This window comes from Salminus brasiliensis, chromosome 11 (genome assembly GCF_030463535.1).
Source record: "Salminus brasiliensis chromosome 11, fSalBra1.hap2, whole genome shotgun sequence".
In the NCBI taxonomy this organism is placed as follows: Eukaryota; Metazoa; Chordata; class Actinopteri; order Characiformes; family Bryconidae; genus Salminus; species Salminus brasiliensis.
This window is the reverse complement of record NC_132888.1, coordinates 36074154-36094467: the sequence shown is the minus strand read 5'-3', so window position 1 is coordinate 36094467 and position 20314 is coordinate 36074154. Positions and strand designations below refer to the sequence as shown.

The 20314-nt window shown below is 39.7% G+C and overlaps 1 protein-coding gene across 1 annotated transcript in view; it reads right to left on the bottom strand.

Moving 5' to 3' along the window:
* Positions 1–144: 144 nt before the first annotated feature.
* LOC140565124 (uncharacterized) overlaps positions 145–20314 on the bottom strand; it is a 49624-nt gene continuing 29454 nt past the window's right edge. The window contains exons 15-23 of the mRNA XM_072690932.1: positions 14870–14961; positions 14103–14774; positions 11194–13044; positions 7200–7373; positions 5911–6084; positions 4623–4796; positions 4091–4264; positions 2927–2973; positions 145–1380 (exon numbers count right to left, since the gene is read on the bottom strand). Coding sequence (XP_072547033.1) covers positions 818–1380; positions 2927–2973; positions 4091–4264; positions 4623–4796; positions 5911–6084; positions 7200–7373; positions 11194–13044; positions 14103–14774; positions 14870–14961 — 3921 coding nt within the window. The 3' untranslated portion in view covers positions 145–817. The remainder of the gene's footprint in view (positions 1381–2926; positions 2974–4090; positions 4265–4622; positions 4797–5910; positions 6085–7199; positions 7374–11193; positions 13045–14102; positions 14775–14869; positions 14962–20314) is intronic.

Here is a 20314-nt window from a genome sequence, read left to right as displayed (position 1 = left end):
CCCTTCTGGTCAGACAGCGTTACTGCACCTTCCACTGCTTTTACAGCCACAGCACCAAGAGGCACAGCATTTATCGACTTTATGATATTAGGTCAAAATAAAGGTAAACGTGAAATAAATAAATCATTCAGATTTCACAACAAAAGCATTCCAAACATTTATTACAACATTTTTTTTTAAATGTACACATATTTAAATATGTATATATTATTGGACATATTATTGAGTACAGTATTTACCCAGAATATCCAAATCACAGTGTTAGAATGATGGAGCTTATGTTGCATTTTGCCCCCCTGGATATGAATGTAACTGGAGTTGAATAAAGCTGGTCAAACTGCTCAGTCTTTTTGCTCAACCAATATCTCACACAAACATTTAGAAAATATTCTTACTTTTGCGTCTTAAAAATGATTCAAAACAAATACAGCATTTTGACACCAATAAAGTTCTGTCATAACAGAAATTCATAAACATTTAATAAAAAAACAGGTTTCATGCTTGACCTTGAACATTAAAGCAATTATATGAAATATAGAAAAATAAAAGTAACACAAAAGTCTTTGATTTCTGTTTGGTTAAGTATAAACACTAAAGTCTGTCCTGAAATGTTTCATGTACAGCAGAGTACTCCCACTGTTTAACACCTCCAACATGAGAAACACAAACTCAAACACAAACATGAAATAAGTCTTTATTGTAGCTTCAAACTAAACACTTAGTTAAAGAGTTAAAGGAGAGAATCAGAACGACAGACTGTCCTGAAAGGGTTAAAGAACAGAGTCAGAATAACAGACCTTCACACCACCACACTCACTCATGTCATTAGTCCAGATCCTGTGTCGAGGCTATTCTCACACACACGCACTGAGGAGTCATAACCAGTCCTAAACCCTGCGTAGAGCGGCTCAGTGAATGTGGTGTAGTGTGTAAGTATGTGGGTTTGTGTGAGTGTATCAGGTGAGATGCTGTTGAAGGACAGAGTGCCGGCCGGCCAGTCCAGATACACTCCTACTCTGCCAGACTGTTGTGAGAGAGGACTTTCACACATTCTCGTGTTATTGTGAAAAACAAAGTATTTCCTATCAAACTCCAGACTCCAGGACTGATCATTGGATCCAAACCAGCTGTCTTCACGGTCTCCTTTCCTCTTGATTCCTCTGTAAGACACGGCTACTTCAGCCCAATCCCCACTGCACTCTGCTTCCCAGTAACAGCGTCCAGTCAGACTCTCCACACTCAGAACTTGAGGACTTTCAAATCTGTCTGGATGATCCGGATACGGCTGATCCTCTTTCACACCCTCAACCTTTCTGTTCCCCTCAGACAACGAGAGATGAGTGTATGCTGTGTTTGGATCCAGAGTGAGCTTACAGGCATCTGTATACACACAAACACAAACACAAACACACACACATACATACACACAGATTAGCAGGGGTGGGTTAATGCACAGGATACTCTAGGCTGCAGCCTTGGGGGCCACACAGGGATTAGGGTCCACTGATTGACTTATTCGGATAAGTTAAGTTTTGGTTATTTGTTGGCAAGGGAGCCCCTTTATACCCCTCAACAACCACCTTTACAGAATTAATTGAACTAATGGGACAGTGATTACTGTTTGTATTCATGTCGTAGGCCGGTTCACTACAGAAATGGGTAGGAGGTATCGCATACAGTGACATTCAGCAGGGGGACAAACCCATTGTAGTTGAGAATTTATAGGTTCAATTAAAAGGAAAAGCTAGCAAACCTTGATGGGCCAGTCTATGAAATTAGCCTGGAAACAGTGGAAAACACTCCTAAGACCATTCCCTCAACTCTCAGATATGAGGCTTTATCCTCTAAACGGGTGTGATTTGGGCCTCAGTTAGCTGGACATTCCTTGCTACACATCGCTGTCTATGGTCCATGGATGGTTGTTGATCATCTGAATGGGTGGCGGTCGAGTCCAGTTGCCTTTAACTTGAGTAGAAAATTGCTAATTTCATTCCCTGTTTGGCTGTTTTCCCTAATAAACGCTGCAGCCATGCTGACAAATGTTTTCCCACTCACTCAAACTTAAGGGGCATTTTCCAGCGGGAATATGATGTCAATGCATACCCTCTATAGAGCACGGCGAGGCTAAGTGGCAAGTGGACACCTACCACAAGAGAGAGAGCCTTGCTGCATCCTATTTATTTCAATAGAAAGAGCTGCTGAATGTGAATGGTGCATGACAGGCTGCAGGTTTTTAGAAATTTATGGAAATGACAACAGACGGGTCAGGTAAGCGGGCTGGGGAGCCATATGAGTGTCGCACATGGAACAAACACCTCAAACATGGAGGAAAAGCTGAATCTGGATTTCCAGAATTAGACTGGAATACAGTTGATTAAATTGTAAAAATCTTAAAAATTAGATTGCCTAGTTGATTAATGATTCAGGGGGTTGAGGCAGTGCAAATTTCTTTTAGTAATCCCTTCATTATCTTCCCAGACAGAGATCACATAATCCAGAAGAAATATACATAATAGACTCAAAACCCAAAATGAAGACGAAATAACGAAACACAGAGAACAAAACAAAGAACTCGAAATGCAGCGCAGTGAACAAACAACATCGACAATGCTGGTCAAGGAACAGAGCAGTGGCTCAAGACACAAGACACAAACAGGAACGCCTGGGGAGGACAACAAGAGGGCAGGGGTACAAAGGAGATACAGGTGGGGACACTAATGACTAGGTAGAGCTAGGGCAGAGACACCAAAACATACCACAGACACAGACCAGGGAACAAAAACACAAGGGCAGGATAGAGGTACACATTAAACACACAATGAGCCAAGAGATCCAGCACGGTGAGTCAACATGCAAGGTGACTTGTTCTGTGTGTGTGAGGGAAGGAGACTCTGTGTGTGTTTATATGTGTTTATATGTATCTTACATTTCTTTAGTCCTGGTTTCATCCAGATCTCCCCTTCATGTTCCAACCTAAACACACACATACACACAAACACACTCCTTTAAGATGATAAAATGTTATTTATGAAAGTAAAACTGAAACCAAACCCTTATTGATTTATAAACTGTATTAATAATGTGTCATAAACACTGGCACATTACAATTACTCTGAGCAGAATGTTGGTGAAGAACGTTCTCATTTCTGTTCCTTTATTTAAGACACCTGAGTGTTCAGGAACTCTTAAGAGCTCATTTGTGACTTCACTGAGGTAGAAATATAATGAAATACAGTGGCCACATTCCCTCAATCTCTCATCAACAAAGGGAGAATTAGAAAACCACCACATGAAAAGAGCTGACTTTCAGAAATCAGACAGAGACTATAAAATCAGTTCCATGTCTGAAAATACCCAAATCCACTGTCATCTTGGAACCTTGTTAGATACAGAGCATCATGAACTCCACGAGGGAGCTGGAGATTTAAATAGAAATCTGTCCAGAAAGCTAAAACTGGGTGATGGTTGGATCTCCGTCAGGACAATGATCTAAAACATGCATCCAGATCCACATAAACACTTTAGTTGACTTTAATCAAGTTTGGGTGAGACAGAGTGAGACAGCAAGCTGAACAGACCTCAGATCAGACTAGCGTTAGCAGTTACTTCCACAGCTTGCTACCCCATACTGCTAACCAGTAGGAGCACCATCGCTATGCCGGCAGAGAATGCTAAACTTTAGCTAATTTTACATCAGTCAATAGACGCATCGTGCTTAGTGATGAGGAGAGAGGGAGCGAGGTCAATTGTGTTTTCTTGGATTCCCAGCCATGGTATCACTGTGGAACTGGCAATCTCCTTATGATGGGATAATTCTTAAACAGCCACATCACTCAGGAGCAACATGAAATAGGACTGTGTGTCAAATTTATTTTGTTTCACTTTTGCAAACCCACTGCAGAGGAAAATAAAAGTACACCATTTATAATTCACCATTTCCCAGTGAATCTTCCAGATCGGACTATAAACTGGTGAAGCTATTTTCAGTTACTGTCATGAATGAGAGAACATGTTAATGCAACACTGCTTGTTCTGAATGTCTAAATCTGACAAGGTTTTTTATGAATTTGGCCCAGTGACCACAACTCACAGCAAGTTCTCTAGTTTATAATGTGGATCCTCCAGTAGATCAGACAGCAGCTTTACTCCAGACTCTCCTGGATAATTATAGGTCAGATCCAGTTCTTTCAGGTGAGAGGGGTTTGATTTCAGAGCTGAAGCCAGAGAGAAACAGCCGTCTTTTGTAACCATACACCCAGACAATCTGCAGAAATAAAGAAAAACACGGGCAGACAAAATTTACACAGAACTAAAACTAGCTGGAGAACAAAAAAACATTATTAATTTACTGTACAGTACATGTAGCATTCATAGTTTGAGAAGTGCTGTCTTGTTAAAAAAGCAGGTCATACTAGAGTTTCACAAAAGATCTGAGTGTGCAGCTCTAATACTCCTTGATGGTAATATTGTTGGTAGCATGTTCAAAACCTAGAAACAGAGCAAACTGCTCTTCATTGAGCAATACCAGTATTTGTAAGTATAAGTATACAACTATTCATTACAAAAATGTAAATTTAGACCGTAATATTTATTATTAATAATATAATTCACAGAACATTCACCTGAGTGTCTCCAGTTTACAGTGTGAACTCCTCAGTCCAGCAGAGAGCAGCTCCACTCCTGAATCCTGCAGGTCATTGTTACTGAGGTCCAGCTCTTTCAGGGAGGAGTTTACTGACTGTAGAACTGATCCCAGATTTCCACAAGAATTTCTGGCAAGAGAACACTGAGCAAGTCTGCAGAAATAAAAGAAATAACAAAAACTCATAAAAATAATAATAACACACATACATGGCCATACATTCGATCTGGTTGTATCACATGGGCTGAACATCAGAATGTCAACCAAGGTAAGTCAAAGTATATTTGTCATTTGGACAATATGTCAGCAGGACATCCAATGATTGAAATGCTTCAGGTCAGGTTCAGGTAATTAACCTACAGCAAGACAACACTAATATATACACAACTATAAAAATGTGCAGCCCTGTAATGCATGCTTAAATTTCTTCAGAAAGTGGTCGAATTGGATGGGACAGCCTTAAGATGACAAAATCTAAAAAACTATAAATTAATTAATTTAATAATTTGATTCATTAGTCTACAATACAATGGGAACAGTGGTGTAAAAGCATCAAATTTACTTCTAAATATAACTAAATTTAATGCAGAAAAGGCAGAAATTCCACAATATTGAAACATGCAAGCAGTTACTGTAAAAATAATCTGATGTTTTAAAATAATAAAAGCACTTTCCACACAAACTCTAACACACATATACACACATCACCTAAATATCTTTAGCTTCTTGTCTAGTTTCTGTTGTTCTTGGGCAACTCAGATACATGAAGTGTTTATCTAGATTTTAAAAGATGTGGATTTTGTTACTTACTTTTTTGTAAAAAGTTTTGCTACTTCAGTTCTTTACCTTCAAATAAAATGTATTTCAGTGATTTCTAAATACGTTTTTTGTTAAATAAACAACAATTTTTAATACAATTTGGAAGAGGGGCGAGCTTAAAGAGTAAGTCCCTAGGTCAGACCATGCCATCAGCATAGAATGATATATGACGAAATCTGAGTATGTAACTGTAATTAATACATAATGGCAATAAGGGCAATGTTGTTGGTTGCATGTTTAAAGCCTAGAAGAAAGTAGGCTGCTTTGCTCTAATGAAAAATAAGATGGATACAGCAACTGTAAGTACATAAATATTCATTACACAAATTAGTACCCCCCCCCAAAAAAAAGCAATTCTTTCATATCCTGAGGAAGCTAAAGAATGCTGATCTCTTAACATTTCAGACCTTAATATTTATTATTTATGAAATAATTCACAGAAGATTTACCTGAGTGTCTCCAGTTTACAGTGTGAACTCCTCAGTCCAGCAGAGAGCAGCTCCACTCCTGAATCCTGCAGGTCATTGTTACTGAGGTCCAGCTCTTTCAGGGAGGAGTTTTCTGACTGTAGAGCTGATCCCAGAATTTCACAAGAATTTCTGGCAAGAGAACACTGAGCAAGTCTGCAGAAATAAAAGAAATAACAAAAACTCATAAAAATAATAATAACACACATACATGGTCATACATTCGATCTGGTTGTATCACATGGGCTGAACATCAGAATGTCTACCAAGTTAAGTCAAAGTATATTTGTCATTTGGACAATGTGTCAGCAGGACATCCAATGATTGAAATGCTTCAGGTCAGGTTCAGGTAATTACTCTACAGCAAGACAACACTAATATATACACAACTATAAAAATGTACAGCCCTGTATTGCATGCTTAAATTTCTTCAGAAAGTGGTCGAATTGGATGGGACAGCCTTAAGATGACAAAATCTAAAAAACTATAAATTAATTCATTTAATAATGTGATCCATTAGTCTACAATACAATGGGAACAGTGGTGTAAAAGCATCAAATTTACTTCTAAATATAAGTAAATTTAATGCAGAAAAGGCAGAAATTCCACAATATTGAAACATGCAAGCAGTTACTGTAAAAATAATCTGATGTTTTAAAATAATAAAAGCACTTTCCACACAAACTCTAACACACATATACACACATCACCTAAATATCTTTAGCTTCTTGTCTAGTTTCTGTTGTTCTTGGGCAACTCAGATACATGAAGTGTTTATCTAGATTTAAAAAGATGTGGATTTTGTTACTTACTTTTTTGTAAAAAGTTTTGCTACTTTAGTTCTTTACCTTCAAATAAAATGTATTTCAGTGATTTCTAAATACGTTTTTTGTTAAATAAACAACAATTTTTAATACAATTTGCAAGAGGGGCGAGCTTAAAGAGTAACTCCCTAGCTCAGACCATGCCATCAGCATAGAATGATATATGACAAAATCTGAGTATGTAACTCTAATTAATACATAATGGCAATAAGGGCAATGTTGTTGGTTGCATGTTTAAAGCCTAGAAGAAAGTAGGCTGCTTTGCTCTAATGAAAAATAAGATGGATACAGCAACTGTAAGTACATAAATATTCATTACACAAATTAGTACCCCCCCCCCCCAAAAAAGCCATTCTTTCATATCCTGAGGAAGCTAAAGAATGCCGATCTCTTAACATTTCAGATCTTAATATTTATTATTAATAATATAATTAACAAAAGATTTACCTGAGTGTCTCCAGTTTACAGTGTGGACTCTTCAGTCCAGCAGAGAGCAGCTCCACTCCTGAATCCTGCAGGTCATTGTGACCGAGGTCCAGCTCTTTCAGGGAGGAGTTTTCTGATTGTAGAGCTGATCCCAGATTTCCACAAGAATTTGTGGTGAGAGAACACTGAGCAAGTCTGCAGAAATAAAAGAAATGACAAAAAACTCATTTGCACAATGTGTCAGCAGGACATCCAATGATTGAAATGTTTCAGGTCAGGTTCAGGTAATTACTCTACAGCAAGACAACACTAATATATGTACAACTATAAAAATGTACAAAAATATAATACACTAAATATATATATCGATAAACTACAGTGCAAGGTGGAAAGACATGCCCAGCCAGATTGTTTGCTTTTAAAGATGTAAATATTTTGAACTAGAAAAGGAAAGGATTTTTTTTTTTTTGTGAAGTAACTTTTAAGTTGGAAAAGTCAAAACCTGCACATTTAAAGTGCTTTTACCAATATTGTAAATAGAGAGTATGTATAATGTGTGTATGTGTATCGTAGAAGTTAATGCGTAAATATTCAGTATTTCTATTTGTGTAAATATTCAGTATTTCTATTTGTGTAAATATTCAGTATTTGTATTTGTGTAAATATTCAGTATTTCTATTTGTGTAAATATTCAGTATTTCTATTTGCAAATTTGTATTCTTTTTTGCACTACTGTGGGGGACGAGGCACCCAAGTTTTTCACTAATTTTTACACCTGTGTAATGACATGACAATAAAAATGATTTGATTTGTTTAACAAGACAACCACATTCAGCATTTCCACAGATGAAATTTGGCCTCCATGTGCAGTGTATGGTGTGTGTGTACAGTGTGTGGTGTGTGTGGAGTGTTTGTGAACTGTGTGGTGTGGAGTGTGCATGTAATGTGTGATGCACAGTGTGCGGTATGTGTATGCACCGTGTGTGTGTGTGTGTGTGTGTGTGTGTGTGTGGTATTTTGTATTTTATAAAAGCTTTCTGCATTTATTTAGAGTATTGCTGTTTAATTTAATGTTTATTTTGATCTACTTCATTTGGTAAATTTGTCATTTTAAACTTTAAACTTTATTTTTAACTTAATTTGGATTTGTCTGTATTAAATAGAAGTAAATAGCATATTGGTTTACATTTATTTTGGTTCCTGAGTCTTAATTAATGTATTCTAGCAGCATTATTACACCATTTGTAAACCTGAGAGTTTAATAAAGTCAGGTAAATTAAAGCTAAAGTTTTTATTTGACCTACAGACTTAAACAGACCAACTAGGATTCAGACATTTAGTGCAATCAACATAAACCTAAAACTTTAATAATCAGTGAACTGAATACAATAATGTTATAGTAACTGAACATAACATGATGTGCCTTTAAAATAAACCCATTTGTTCAGATTTACATTTTCATAATAAATTATATTTCATGTCTCCATTTTTTAATCAATTTAATCAAAAGTTCTATGGGACCAGCTGACATAACTAGATAAAGTAAGCATAGCGTTTAATTTCTTAGAGAGTAAGAAGGCTTTTGGGAAACAATTGCAAAATTGCCTTTTTTAAAATTACATAATTCTTAAAGTTGTTCATTTCTATCGGGAAACACAGAACTCCAGTTGGTTTGCTCTAGAGTTTTCTCTTCTTTTGCCAGCTCTGTGAGAAAGTCGTCACCTGAACAAATGGATCAGACTGTGCAGTCCTTTTCTAAACGGCTAAATGCAAATTATGGTCAGGTCAGTTCATAACACTATATGCACTCATGTAATAAACCACGGGCGAAGGGGATTCCAGTTAATTAAATCCACTTTAGTCACGGGTAGTTTAGATCTGTACTATCAAACCAACTCAGGAGTAGGAGTGCTGATCTAGAAATATTTAATCTAAGATTTATTATAATAAAAACAGAGGACTCTCTGATTGTGTGTGTGTGGTGGTGGTGGGGGGGGGGGTGTCTGCCCAAGTCATCTTTAATGTACAGTGAGTCCAAGAAGTATTTGATCCCTTGCTGATTTTCTTCGTTGGCCCACTAATAAAGACATGATCATTCTATACTTTTAATGGTAGATGTATTCTTACATGGAGAGACAGAATATTAAAAAGAAAATCCAGAAAATAAATCTAAGGAATATATATTAATTGATTTGTATTTCATGGAGTGAAATAAGTATTTGATCCCTTAGTATTCATTAGCAGTTCTGGCTTTTACAGACCAGTTAGACACTCCCAATCAACTTGTTACCTGACCTGAAGCCACCTGTTCACACTAATCACTTGTGTGAAAAACACCTGTCCACAGAATCAGACAGATCACACAGATTTCAAGTCTCCAACATGGGTAAAACCAAAGAGCTGTCACAGGACCTCAGAGTCAGAATTGTTGACCTTCACAAAGCTGGAATGGGCTACAAAAAGATTAGTAAGGTGTTGGATGTGAAAGTAACAACTATTGGTGCAATTATCAGAAAGTTTAAAGAGTATAACATGACAATCAACAGACCTCGGCCCGGTGCTCCAAAGAAGATTTCACCTCGTGGGGTGGCAATGATGCTGAGAACAGTCAGAAATCGTCCTGCAACCACTCGGCAGGAGTTAGCAAATGACCTGAAGGCAGCTGGGACCACAGTTTGCAAGGAAACAATTGGCAACACTTTGCGCAACAATGGATTCACATCCTGCAGTGCCCGAAAGGTACCCCTGCTGAAGAGAGCACATGTGGAGGCGCGCCTCAAGTATGCCAATGATCATTTGAAAGATGAACCAAGTTATTGGGAGAAGGTTTTGTGGTCAGACGAGACCAAAATTGAACTTTTTGGCCTCAACTCCACCCGCCATGTGTGGAGGAAGAAAAATGCTGCCTATGACCCCAAGAACACTGTGCCCACCGTCAAGCATGGAGGTGGAAGCATAATGTTTTGGGGGTGTTTCTCTGCCAAGGGTACAGGGCTACTTCACCGCATCACTGGGAAGATGGATGGAGCCATGTACCGCACAATCCTGAGGGACAACCTCCTCCCCTCTGCCAGGGATCTGAAAATGGGCCGTGGTTGGGTCTTCCAACATGATAACGACCCTAAACATACAGCAAAGGCAACAAAGGATTGGCTCAAGAAAAATCACATTAAGGTCATGGAGTGGCCCAGCCAGTCGCCAGACCTCAATCCGATCGAAAATCTATGGAGGGAGCTGAAGGTCAGAGTTGCCAAGCGACAGCCCACCAACCTTCATGATTTAGAGAGGATCTGCAAAGAAGAGTGGGCCAAAATTCCCCCTGGTGTGTGTGCTAAACTTGTGGTTAACTACAACAAACGTCTCACCGCTGTGCTTGCAAACAAAGGCTTTGCCACTAAGTATTGAGTGTGTTTGGCAAGAGGGATCAAATACTTATTTTCCTCATTGAAATACAAATTAATTAAAATATATTCTTTAAAATTATATTCTGGATTTTTGTCTTGATATTCTGTCTCTCCATGTTAGAATATATCTACCATTAAAAGTGCAGAAGGATAGTGTCTTTATTAGTGGGCAAACAAAGAAAATCAGCAAGGGATCAAATACTTCTTGGACTCACTGTATGTATTGTAAATCAGTGTCTCTTGGATGTACTTCATATGAAGATCAGTATACTTGTTGTGCAATGTTACAATGTTTACCCAAATGCAAGAACCAAAGCTCAACATCCAAAAATCTTTTTTTATAAGTATTTAATATTTATTTTTCTTAATTAACTTTCTTAATTAGCAATGTGTGCAACCTACTCTACAGTTTAACTGAACCACACATAAACACTTTCTTACAGGAAAACTGATGAAACATACAAAACAATCTGACTAAAAATAAATAAACAATATAAAAACAGTGTTCATGAAATGTTCCTGTAATCTAAATGATATGAGGTCAATGTTTCTGCTCAACCATCAACATTCAAATACAGATGTTCTATACAGATGTTAATGTAGATACTCACACAGCTCTTCTACAGACAGTCACAGCTGGGATCAGTCTCCTATAACCCTCCTCTGATGTGTTGTATTTCTTCAGGTCCAGCTCCTCCAGCACCTCCTCTGAGGTCAGAAGCATGTAGGCTAGTGCTGAACACTGTCCAGGAGGGAGATTCACTCCTGAGTTTAGATACTTCTGAATCTCTCTGGAGAGAGACTGGTCCTTCATTTCAGACAGACAGAGGAACAGATTGATGGATCTCTCAGTAGAAAGAGATCTGTAATGTTCTGGATGATCTCCTTTGATTATGCTCTTGATGTCCTCTATGGTTTTCTCAGAGTGTGTGTGTGTGTGCGTCAGTAGACCCTGTAAGAGTCTCTGATTGGACTCCAGTGAGATGCCCAGCAGGAAGCGGAGGAAAAGATCCAGGTGTCCGTTCTGACTCTCTACAGCTTTATCCACAGCTCTCTTCAGCAGATCATCCAGTTGTATAAAACACTGCAAGTCCTTCACCTTCTCGCTTTCGTAGCAGTGAAACACATAAACAGCAGCCAGGAACTCCTGAAAGCTCAGATGAACAAAGCAGTAGACCTTCCTCTGGTAACGCACACATTCCTCCCTAAAGATCTCAGTGAAAACCCCAGAATACACTGAGGCCTCAGTGATGTCTACACTGCTCTCTCTCAGGTCCTCTTCATAGAACATCACATTGCCTTTCATCAGCTGTTTAAAAGCCAGTTCAGCCAGTTTCAGAAGTTTGGTTCTGTTGGATTCCAGCAGTTTCTGTGGGTCTCTCTCATCTTTCTCCTCATACTTCTGGTCCTTCATGTTGGTCTGAGTGATCAGGAAGTGGGAGTACATTTCAGTCAGAGTTTTAGGGATTTCTGAGTGATGTTGTTTGATGAGTCTCTGAAGCACAGTGGCTGAGATCCAGCAGAAGACGGGAATGTGGCACATGATGTGGAGGCTCCTCACTGTCTTAATGTGGGAGATGATTTTCTGGGCTTGGTCTTGGTCACTGATCCTCTTCCTAAAGTACTCCTCCTTCTGTGGGTCGTTGAATCCCTGGATTTCCGTCACACGGTTGATGTGTTTAGGAGGGATCTGATTGGCTGCTGCTGGTCGGCAGGTTATCCAGATTAGAGCAGAGGGAAGAAGATCTCCTTTGATGAGGTTTGTCATCAACACACCCACTGATGATGTCATGGTGATGTCAGATACTTTCTCACACTTCTCAAAGTTCAGAGGAATTCTGCTTTCATCCAGACCATCAAATATGAGCACAGCTTTGATCTCCGCATAGATCTTTGGATCCAGGTCTTTAAGCTCAGGATGGAAGTCACACAGAAGTCTATGAAGACTGTACTGATGGTCTTTAATCAGGTTCAGCTCCCGGAACGGAAGAACAAACATGAAATCTACATCCTGATTGGCTGTTCCCTCGGCCCAGTCCAGAATGAACTTCTGCACAGAGACAGTTTTCCCAATTCCAGCAATGCCTTTAGTCAGCACACTTCTGAGACCTGGAACTTTATGATCTAGTAGAGGTTTAAAAATTTCTAAGCAGTTGATTGGAGTATCTTCTCTGTGTCTCCTGGGTGTTTTCTCCATCTGTAGAACCTCATGTTCTTCATTCACTCCTTCACTCTCTCCCTCTATGATGTAGAGCTGTGTGTAAATCCTGTTCAGGAGGGTTTTATTCTCTTCTGTTTTGATTCCCTCAAATAAGCTCTCGTACTTCTTCTTCATGCTGCTTTTGTGTCTCTTTATGACTCTGTGCAGGACATCGTCCACTGATTGGTGAGAATCCTGCAGCGGGGGTCCAGTTCCCCCCAGCAAAGTGTGAGTGTGTGGTGCTCCTTTTTTGGAGCTCTTCCTGATGGGGTCCAAACACAGTAACACAAACATCAGAAACACTAAATATCAAACTACTGAATTACACATCAGTTAACATTTTTACTAAATTACATTTTATCTCAGACTGTGAGACTCACACATCGCATTACTGCACTATATGGGTGTTCAGTTACAGCCCATCTATTATTAGCCCCCCTCTGTGACATTCAACCCTGAAATCCAGGTCTAAAACTGTGATTACTCAGAACTGTTATGAATTACTCAGTACAAGTTCATAGTAGATAAATACTCCTGATCAGAACTGTGAGGGGGTCTCAGATCACATGACTTACAGGGATGAGCACCATTCACAATGCCAGAGATGGCACCTGCTATCAACCCTACATGTTTTAGCCACCTACATTTGATTTGACATGTCTGTAAAGTATAAATGTAATGTTGGAGTAGCTAATATACAGATACATGAAGCTGTGCCCTAGTCACTATTTAGTGCACTATTTTGGGGTTCTGTCATTTTGTAGTGGTGTCCGAAAATGTAGGGCCCAATTTTCAGTGCACTGTAACAATCCCACAATGCACCGCAACACACACTGTACAAATGATGCACTTTAAGGAAAATTGTGTTATTTGGTTTGAAGATTCATGTGTAGCTTCGTTTGGGAAGACAGACATTTAGACTGTATAAGTGACCAGTTTGGGGCCTTTTACTAAGCCTTGAAATATCACTGTGCAACGAGCAAAGACAATCTTACTGCTTAAGGAATCAAAACGTTTAGTGCCCAAAGTTGCTGGGGAGATTCGACTCCTCCATGTACTGGTTAACCTGGCAGAGAGTACACAGTTCTGCTGCTGGAAAAGAGATGCCGCATTGCTTATCAAGAAAAGTAGGTTTTATATGTATTCGTAGTTTCTTTGCAGCAAGTTTACGTGCTGGATTGTCCCGGTGGGGTTTAAAGTCAGTCATGTAACTGTGTGTGTGTGTGTAAGTGTGTGTGTGTGTGTTTTAACTGTGTGTGTGTGTGTGTGCTTTATGTAGTAGCAGTTATATTGCCTGAGACCAAAAACACAATAACTCACTCTGAGTCAGACGGTGCAGCTCCACTACTGTTGCTCTTTGTTGACGCATAGCTGGGTTCTCCTCCTCCATTGCAGAATCCAGGAGGGTTCCTCATAGACCCGTCACTCTTCATAGACACACGGCTGGCTTCTCCTCCTCCATTGCTGAATCCAGGAGGGTTCCTCATAGACCCGTCACTCTTCATAGACACACAGCTGGCTTCTCCTCCTCCATTGCTGAAACCAGGAGGGTTCCTCATAGACCCGTCACTCTTCATAGACACACAGCTGGCTTCTCCTCCTCCATTGCTGAAACCAGGAGGGTTCCTCATAGACCCGTCACTCTTCATAGACACACAGCTGGCTTCTCCTCCTCCATTGCTGAAACCAGGAGGGTTCCTCATAGACCCGTCACTCTTCATAGACACACAGCTGGCTTCTCCTCCTCCATTGCTGAAACCAGGAGGGTTCCTCATAGACCCGTCACTCTTCATAGACACACAGCTGGCTTCTCCTCCTCCATTGCTGAAACCAGGAGGGTTCCTCATAGACCCGTCACTCTTCATAGACACACAGCTGGCTTCTCCTCCTTCATTGCTGAAACCAGTAGGATACTCCACTGACCTTTTACACTTCTCAGAAACACAGCTGGGTTCTGGAGGTTCTGCAGGCTTTCTCCTGAGAGCAGTTGATCTAAAATGAGAGTAAAGTGTTCAGTAAATACTTTTTTTAGTCTGAGTGTAAGAGACAGCATTTACTCTTCTAAGTGCTGATGACAACTTATTTACTTCAGGTCAGAGGTTCCTCCTCCACTGCTGGACTGATGAAGCTCCATTATAGAATGTTTACTCTCCACAATCACACAGAGAAGAACTGCTCCCTGTAAAGAGTTCATTCATATAAATGTACCTTTTCCAGTATAATTCACTAGTGTTTACTAAATGAAGGAATCAATAGAGAAAAAGGTGTTCTTACCTTTCAGCATCTTCTGTAGATGATCCAAATCTTGAGTTAGTAAAAAAGCTTCAACCTATGAGAGGAAGGGAGAATCCAAGATGAAAAAAACACATCAAGGCGGTGGACAGATCATTAAAGTAACTCATCGATTCAGAGGACTGCACTGATCGTGAGAGAAGAGTATATGCTGATAGAGTCACTGCACACTATGACCACTCACTGCCCTTACAACATGTACTACCCAGCAGCAGATGATAGATTGAAGCAGACATAGGATCACAGAATGACCCCTGACTGGACGTCCATGTAAAGACAGCAATACAGTGACTACTGTAAATATCTACGGCCCTAACACTGATAATCCCAACCTTCTCCCAAAACATTTTCTAACAACTTTCCAACCTCTCAGACTCCCCAGTTATAATTTGTGGGGATTTTAATACTGTTATTGATCCAGGCCTGGACAGAACAACCCATTCAAGAACCACTCACAGTGGGAAGACTACAGAAACAATAAAACACATCAAGAGCGATTCTGGTCTTACCGAAGGTTGGGCGACCAAAACACCCAAACACAAAAGGAATCACACATAGTTCTTTCTAATGAGCAATTCAGTTCATCTGAACATCACACATACACAAATTCACCCACTGCTGTAAGTGACCACGCACCTGTCCACACATCCTTATCTACCGATCCCGAATTCTCCACTAACATCAAATGAGAATAGGCATCCGTCCTAGATACAAATGACTCCCCAGACTCCTCAGTTAGAACAATATGGGAAGTCAGAAAGACATTTAGGAAAAAGAATAATGAAGAAAATTTAGAGAATAGAACATTAGAGCACTTAATGAACTGATCAATGAAAGAACCAAATTTCTACTGCAAAAACTAAAACATTAAAACTTTGAATACATTAATAAATCAAAGCAAATTGAAAAAACAATAATCCCGTTATTAAAGACCCAACTGGAGAGATATTGCAGAACTCAGATAAAATGTTTAACAGATTCATAAATTTCTTATTTGCCAAACCACAACCCAAAACTGGAAGATAAAAAATATTAAACAGAAAAACAAAAGCAGACACTAGAAGAACCACTATCCACTGAAGAATTTCACAAAGCATTAAACCAACAATAAAACACCAGGTTCTGACAGTTTGCCGGCTGAGTCTTTAAAAAATTGAGGAAATCAATAGGAATATGAGACTACCCACTGAAATAAATACAGACACACTTTTCCTCCACATTAAACTTTTGATATAGAAAGGTTTGACATTTTAACACAGATTAGGTTTTGGTGAATTGTTTACACAATGGATCTAGATCCTATACACTGCACCTATGACCACCGTAACCAATACTATGGGGCAATACTACGACTATCCAAAGATACTCTCTCGCTCCTCATTTATTTGCCATATTCATAGAAACATTAGCCACAGCAATACGTCAGAATGTAAAAATAAAAGGAATTCAGACATCATACACCCAGCATAACATTAGTCTATAGACAGACTGCATTCTGCTGTTCTTACAAAACCCACCTTCAATAAAAGAACCCATTTAAACTATTATAAATGACTGAATGGTCCAAATCCTGTGCCTTACCATTAAATACCTATGTAACAAACCCTTTCAGACACATTCCCTTCTGTTCCACTGAACACTATTTTCAGCTGTCCGTGAGACCCAATCTTAATTAAACCCCCTTTCATAAAACAACATCACTAAAGTCACATCTGAGGTAAACTGAGATCACTGCTTCCTTTTCTGAGGCTCTTCTAGAAGTTCTTCACCTCCGTCTTCATCCACCTGCAGAGAAACCGAAACTACTCTCTGCTCTGGGACCGTTATTTTCTCTCTGCGCAATTAAAACCCAGCGCCACCTTCAGGTCAGACCGCGTTACTGCAGCTTCCGCTGCTTTTCTACCATCATGTTCCTTCAGTTCCTCAAACACTGAAGCCATAACGACTCTTCTCCCACAGTCAGACCTGATCTGCTTTACACTGTAAACTTTACTGATCCACCTTTATACTGAAATTCACACACTCACACACACACACATACAGACAGACACACACTTACACACACACACACTTTCTGTTCAGATGAAGAACTGCGCCATCCACCACCACCACCACCACCACTACCACCACTACACACTACACCGGAAACGATCACGCGCCTTTGTGAAGTTTTTGACGAAAAAACACGTAAATCTGCTGGATACTGAAGATCAGAATCACTAACAGAGAGAAACACAACACTACAGTCACACCTGAGACAATCTGAGAGCACTGCTACCTTTTCTGAAGCTCTTCTAGAAGATCTTCAGCCAGAAGGTCCGTCTTCATCCACCTTCAGTGAAAACGAAACTACTCTCTGCTCTGGGACCGTCACTGCCCCTCTGTACTGCCCCTTCTGGACAGACCGCGTTACTGCACCTTCCACTGCTTTTACAGCCACAGCACCAAGAAGCACAACATTTATTTACTTCATAATATAAACTAGAAATAAACATAAATGTGAACTAAATTAATCTACAATATTATTACAACAATTATTAGAAATGTAAACATTAAAAATGTAAATGAATAATGGAGCTATAATCTTGGATATATTATTAAGTGACCCAGCTTGTGTTGCATTGTTCTCCACTGGACATGAACTTAACTTGAGTTGAATAAAGCTGGTTAAACTGCTCAGTTTGCAGGTTAGTGATGTTATAATGTGACTGATTCTGATACATTCCATGGTTTTCTAATTGGTCCAAAAGAAAAGTGGTCTCATAGCCAGTAGGCTGTTTAATCAGGTATTATTTATGGTGTTGACTTATTCCTGTGTAGAAAGCAAAACCATTCAAAATAAATTGTTGTATAAACTAATTTATTTGTGACACTCATTTCCATATAATCAAAAGAGACTGGAGTCATGGAGACTCCACACCAGCACATCATACAACAGGGGAACTTAAGTGAAGTCCTAAAAGTACAGGTCAGAACTCTGCCACCTTCAGAAATTCTCTGATGACTCTGTGGTATTCGGATGCATCAGGGATGATGAGGATGGAGAATACAGGGACCTGGTTAACAGCTTTGTTGTGTGGAGTGAGAGGAATCACCTGATTCTCAATGTGGCCAAGACCAAGGAAATGGTGGCGGACTTCAGGAGGAAGAGGACCACGACCGGTCCCATTACCATCACAGGTCAGGATGTGGAGCGGGTAGACACCTATAAATACCTGGGTGTCCTCCTGGACAGCAAACTGGACTGGAAGGCCAACACAGAGGCTGTGTACAGGAAGGGGATGAGCAGACTACTTTCTGAGGAAGCTCAGGTCCTTTAATGTGTGCAGCAATATGCTGGAGACCTTCTACCAGTCTGTTGTTGCTAGTGCTGTCTTCTTTGCTGCAATCTGCTGGGGAGGCAGCATCAGGAGTGGAGATGCCAGTAAACTCAACAAACTGATCAGGAAAGCTGGACCAGTCCTGGGCTGCTCTCTGGAAGGCTTTGAGGTGGTTGTGGAAAGGAGGACTCTGCGCAAACTCACTGCCATTCTGGAGAACACTTCCCACCCCCTCCATGATCTACTGGTCAAGCAGCGGAGCACTTTCAGTAACAGGCTCCTTCAGCTCCGCTGCAGCAAGGAACGGTACAGGGGATTGTTTCTCCCAACAGCGATCTCACTGTACAACGCCTCGTCACTGTGCCGGGACATTATTGTGCACTGAGTGTACTAATAGAACAGTCCCGCTGTTTCTCAATCGGACACTATTCTGTTCATCACTATGTACTGCCACACAGCTCTGTCTTCTGCACTGCCACTTTAAAACTCTATTGTTTATCACTTATACTGTACTGATACCCCAGGATGCCTTACATCACTACATTATATTAATGTAGTTACTGCACTGTTACATTACACATAATTCATTCTGTATATTACATTATATTAATGTCATTACTGCACTGCAATCACTTTTTCTAGTACTTCTTATTATATAATTGGGTTATATTATGTATGTTATAGCTGTATTTATTAATATAGCTGTATTTATTTATTAATTTATAGCTGTGTCAGGTTTACTGTTTCCTATTTGCCACTTCTTACTACTATTTTAAGTGCCTTTATTATGCTGCTCTCTTGTTTGATTTTGCTGCTGTAAAAACTGACTTTCCCCGTGGGATAAATAAAGTGATCTATCTATCTATCTATCTAAAAGTCCGGAAAGGCGGAGCCCAGCCCTTATGCATGCGCTCCCCACCGAGGCCAGCAGAGGGAGACATTTCCCTGACACGATGTTCCTGGGGTTTTAGATTTATGTTTGTTGGTTTGTTGATCTTGTGTCTTATTACTGGATTCCTGTAAAGCTGCTTCAGTTCACACACAAAAAATTGAGTTATTCTGGATATTCGTGTGATGGGGACATAAATTAACAGTAGTTATTATATGGTAATAAAACATAATTTTCTACTTATAATCCATTTCTGTGGATGTTTTTGTATTGCAGAGCTTGTGTTTTATAAGAACTGGATATTAGTGATATTAGAACTGAATATTCGTTGTATTCGTTTTATTTATTTGACCAGGTTAATCCCATTCAGATCACAAGTATCTTTTACAAGGGACACCTGACATAAAACATCTAGATACAGAAGAACAATTTGGACTCGCCACATAGCCTTAAAACTGTTCAACACAACGATATTTTTACTCTTAAGTTTATTTTATGGGTTGTTCCAGGCAGAATCTCGAAATCCCTCAAGTACGCTACGCACTCTACGCTACGCCTGATCCCTAAATACGCTACATACTCTACGCTACGTCTGATCCCTAAATACACTACGCACTCTACACTACATCTGATCCCTAAATACGCTACGCACTCTACGCTACGACTGATCCCTAAATACACTACATACTCTACGCTACGCCTGATTCCTAAATACGCTACATACTCTACGCTACGCCTGATTCCTAAATACGCTACATACTCTACGCTACATCTGATTTCTAAATACACTACATACTCTACGCTACATCTGATCCCTAAATACGCTACGCACTCTACGCTACATCTGATTTCTAAATACACTACATACTCTACGCTACGTCTGATCCCTAAATACGCTACATACTCTACGCTACATCTGATTTCTAAATACACTACATACTCTACGCTACATCTGATCCCTAAATACGCTACGCACTCTACGCTACGACTGATCCCTAAATACGCTACATACTCTACGCTACGCCTGATTC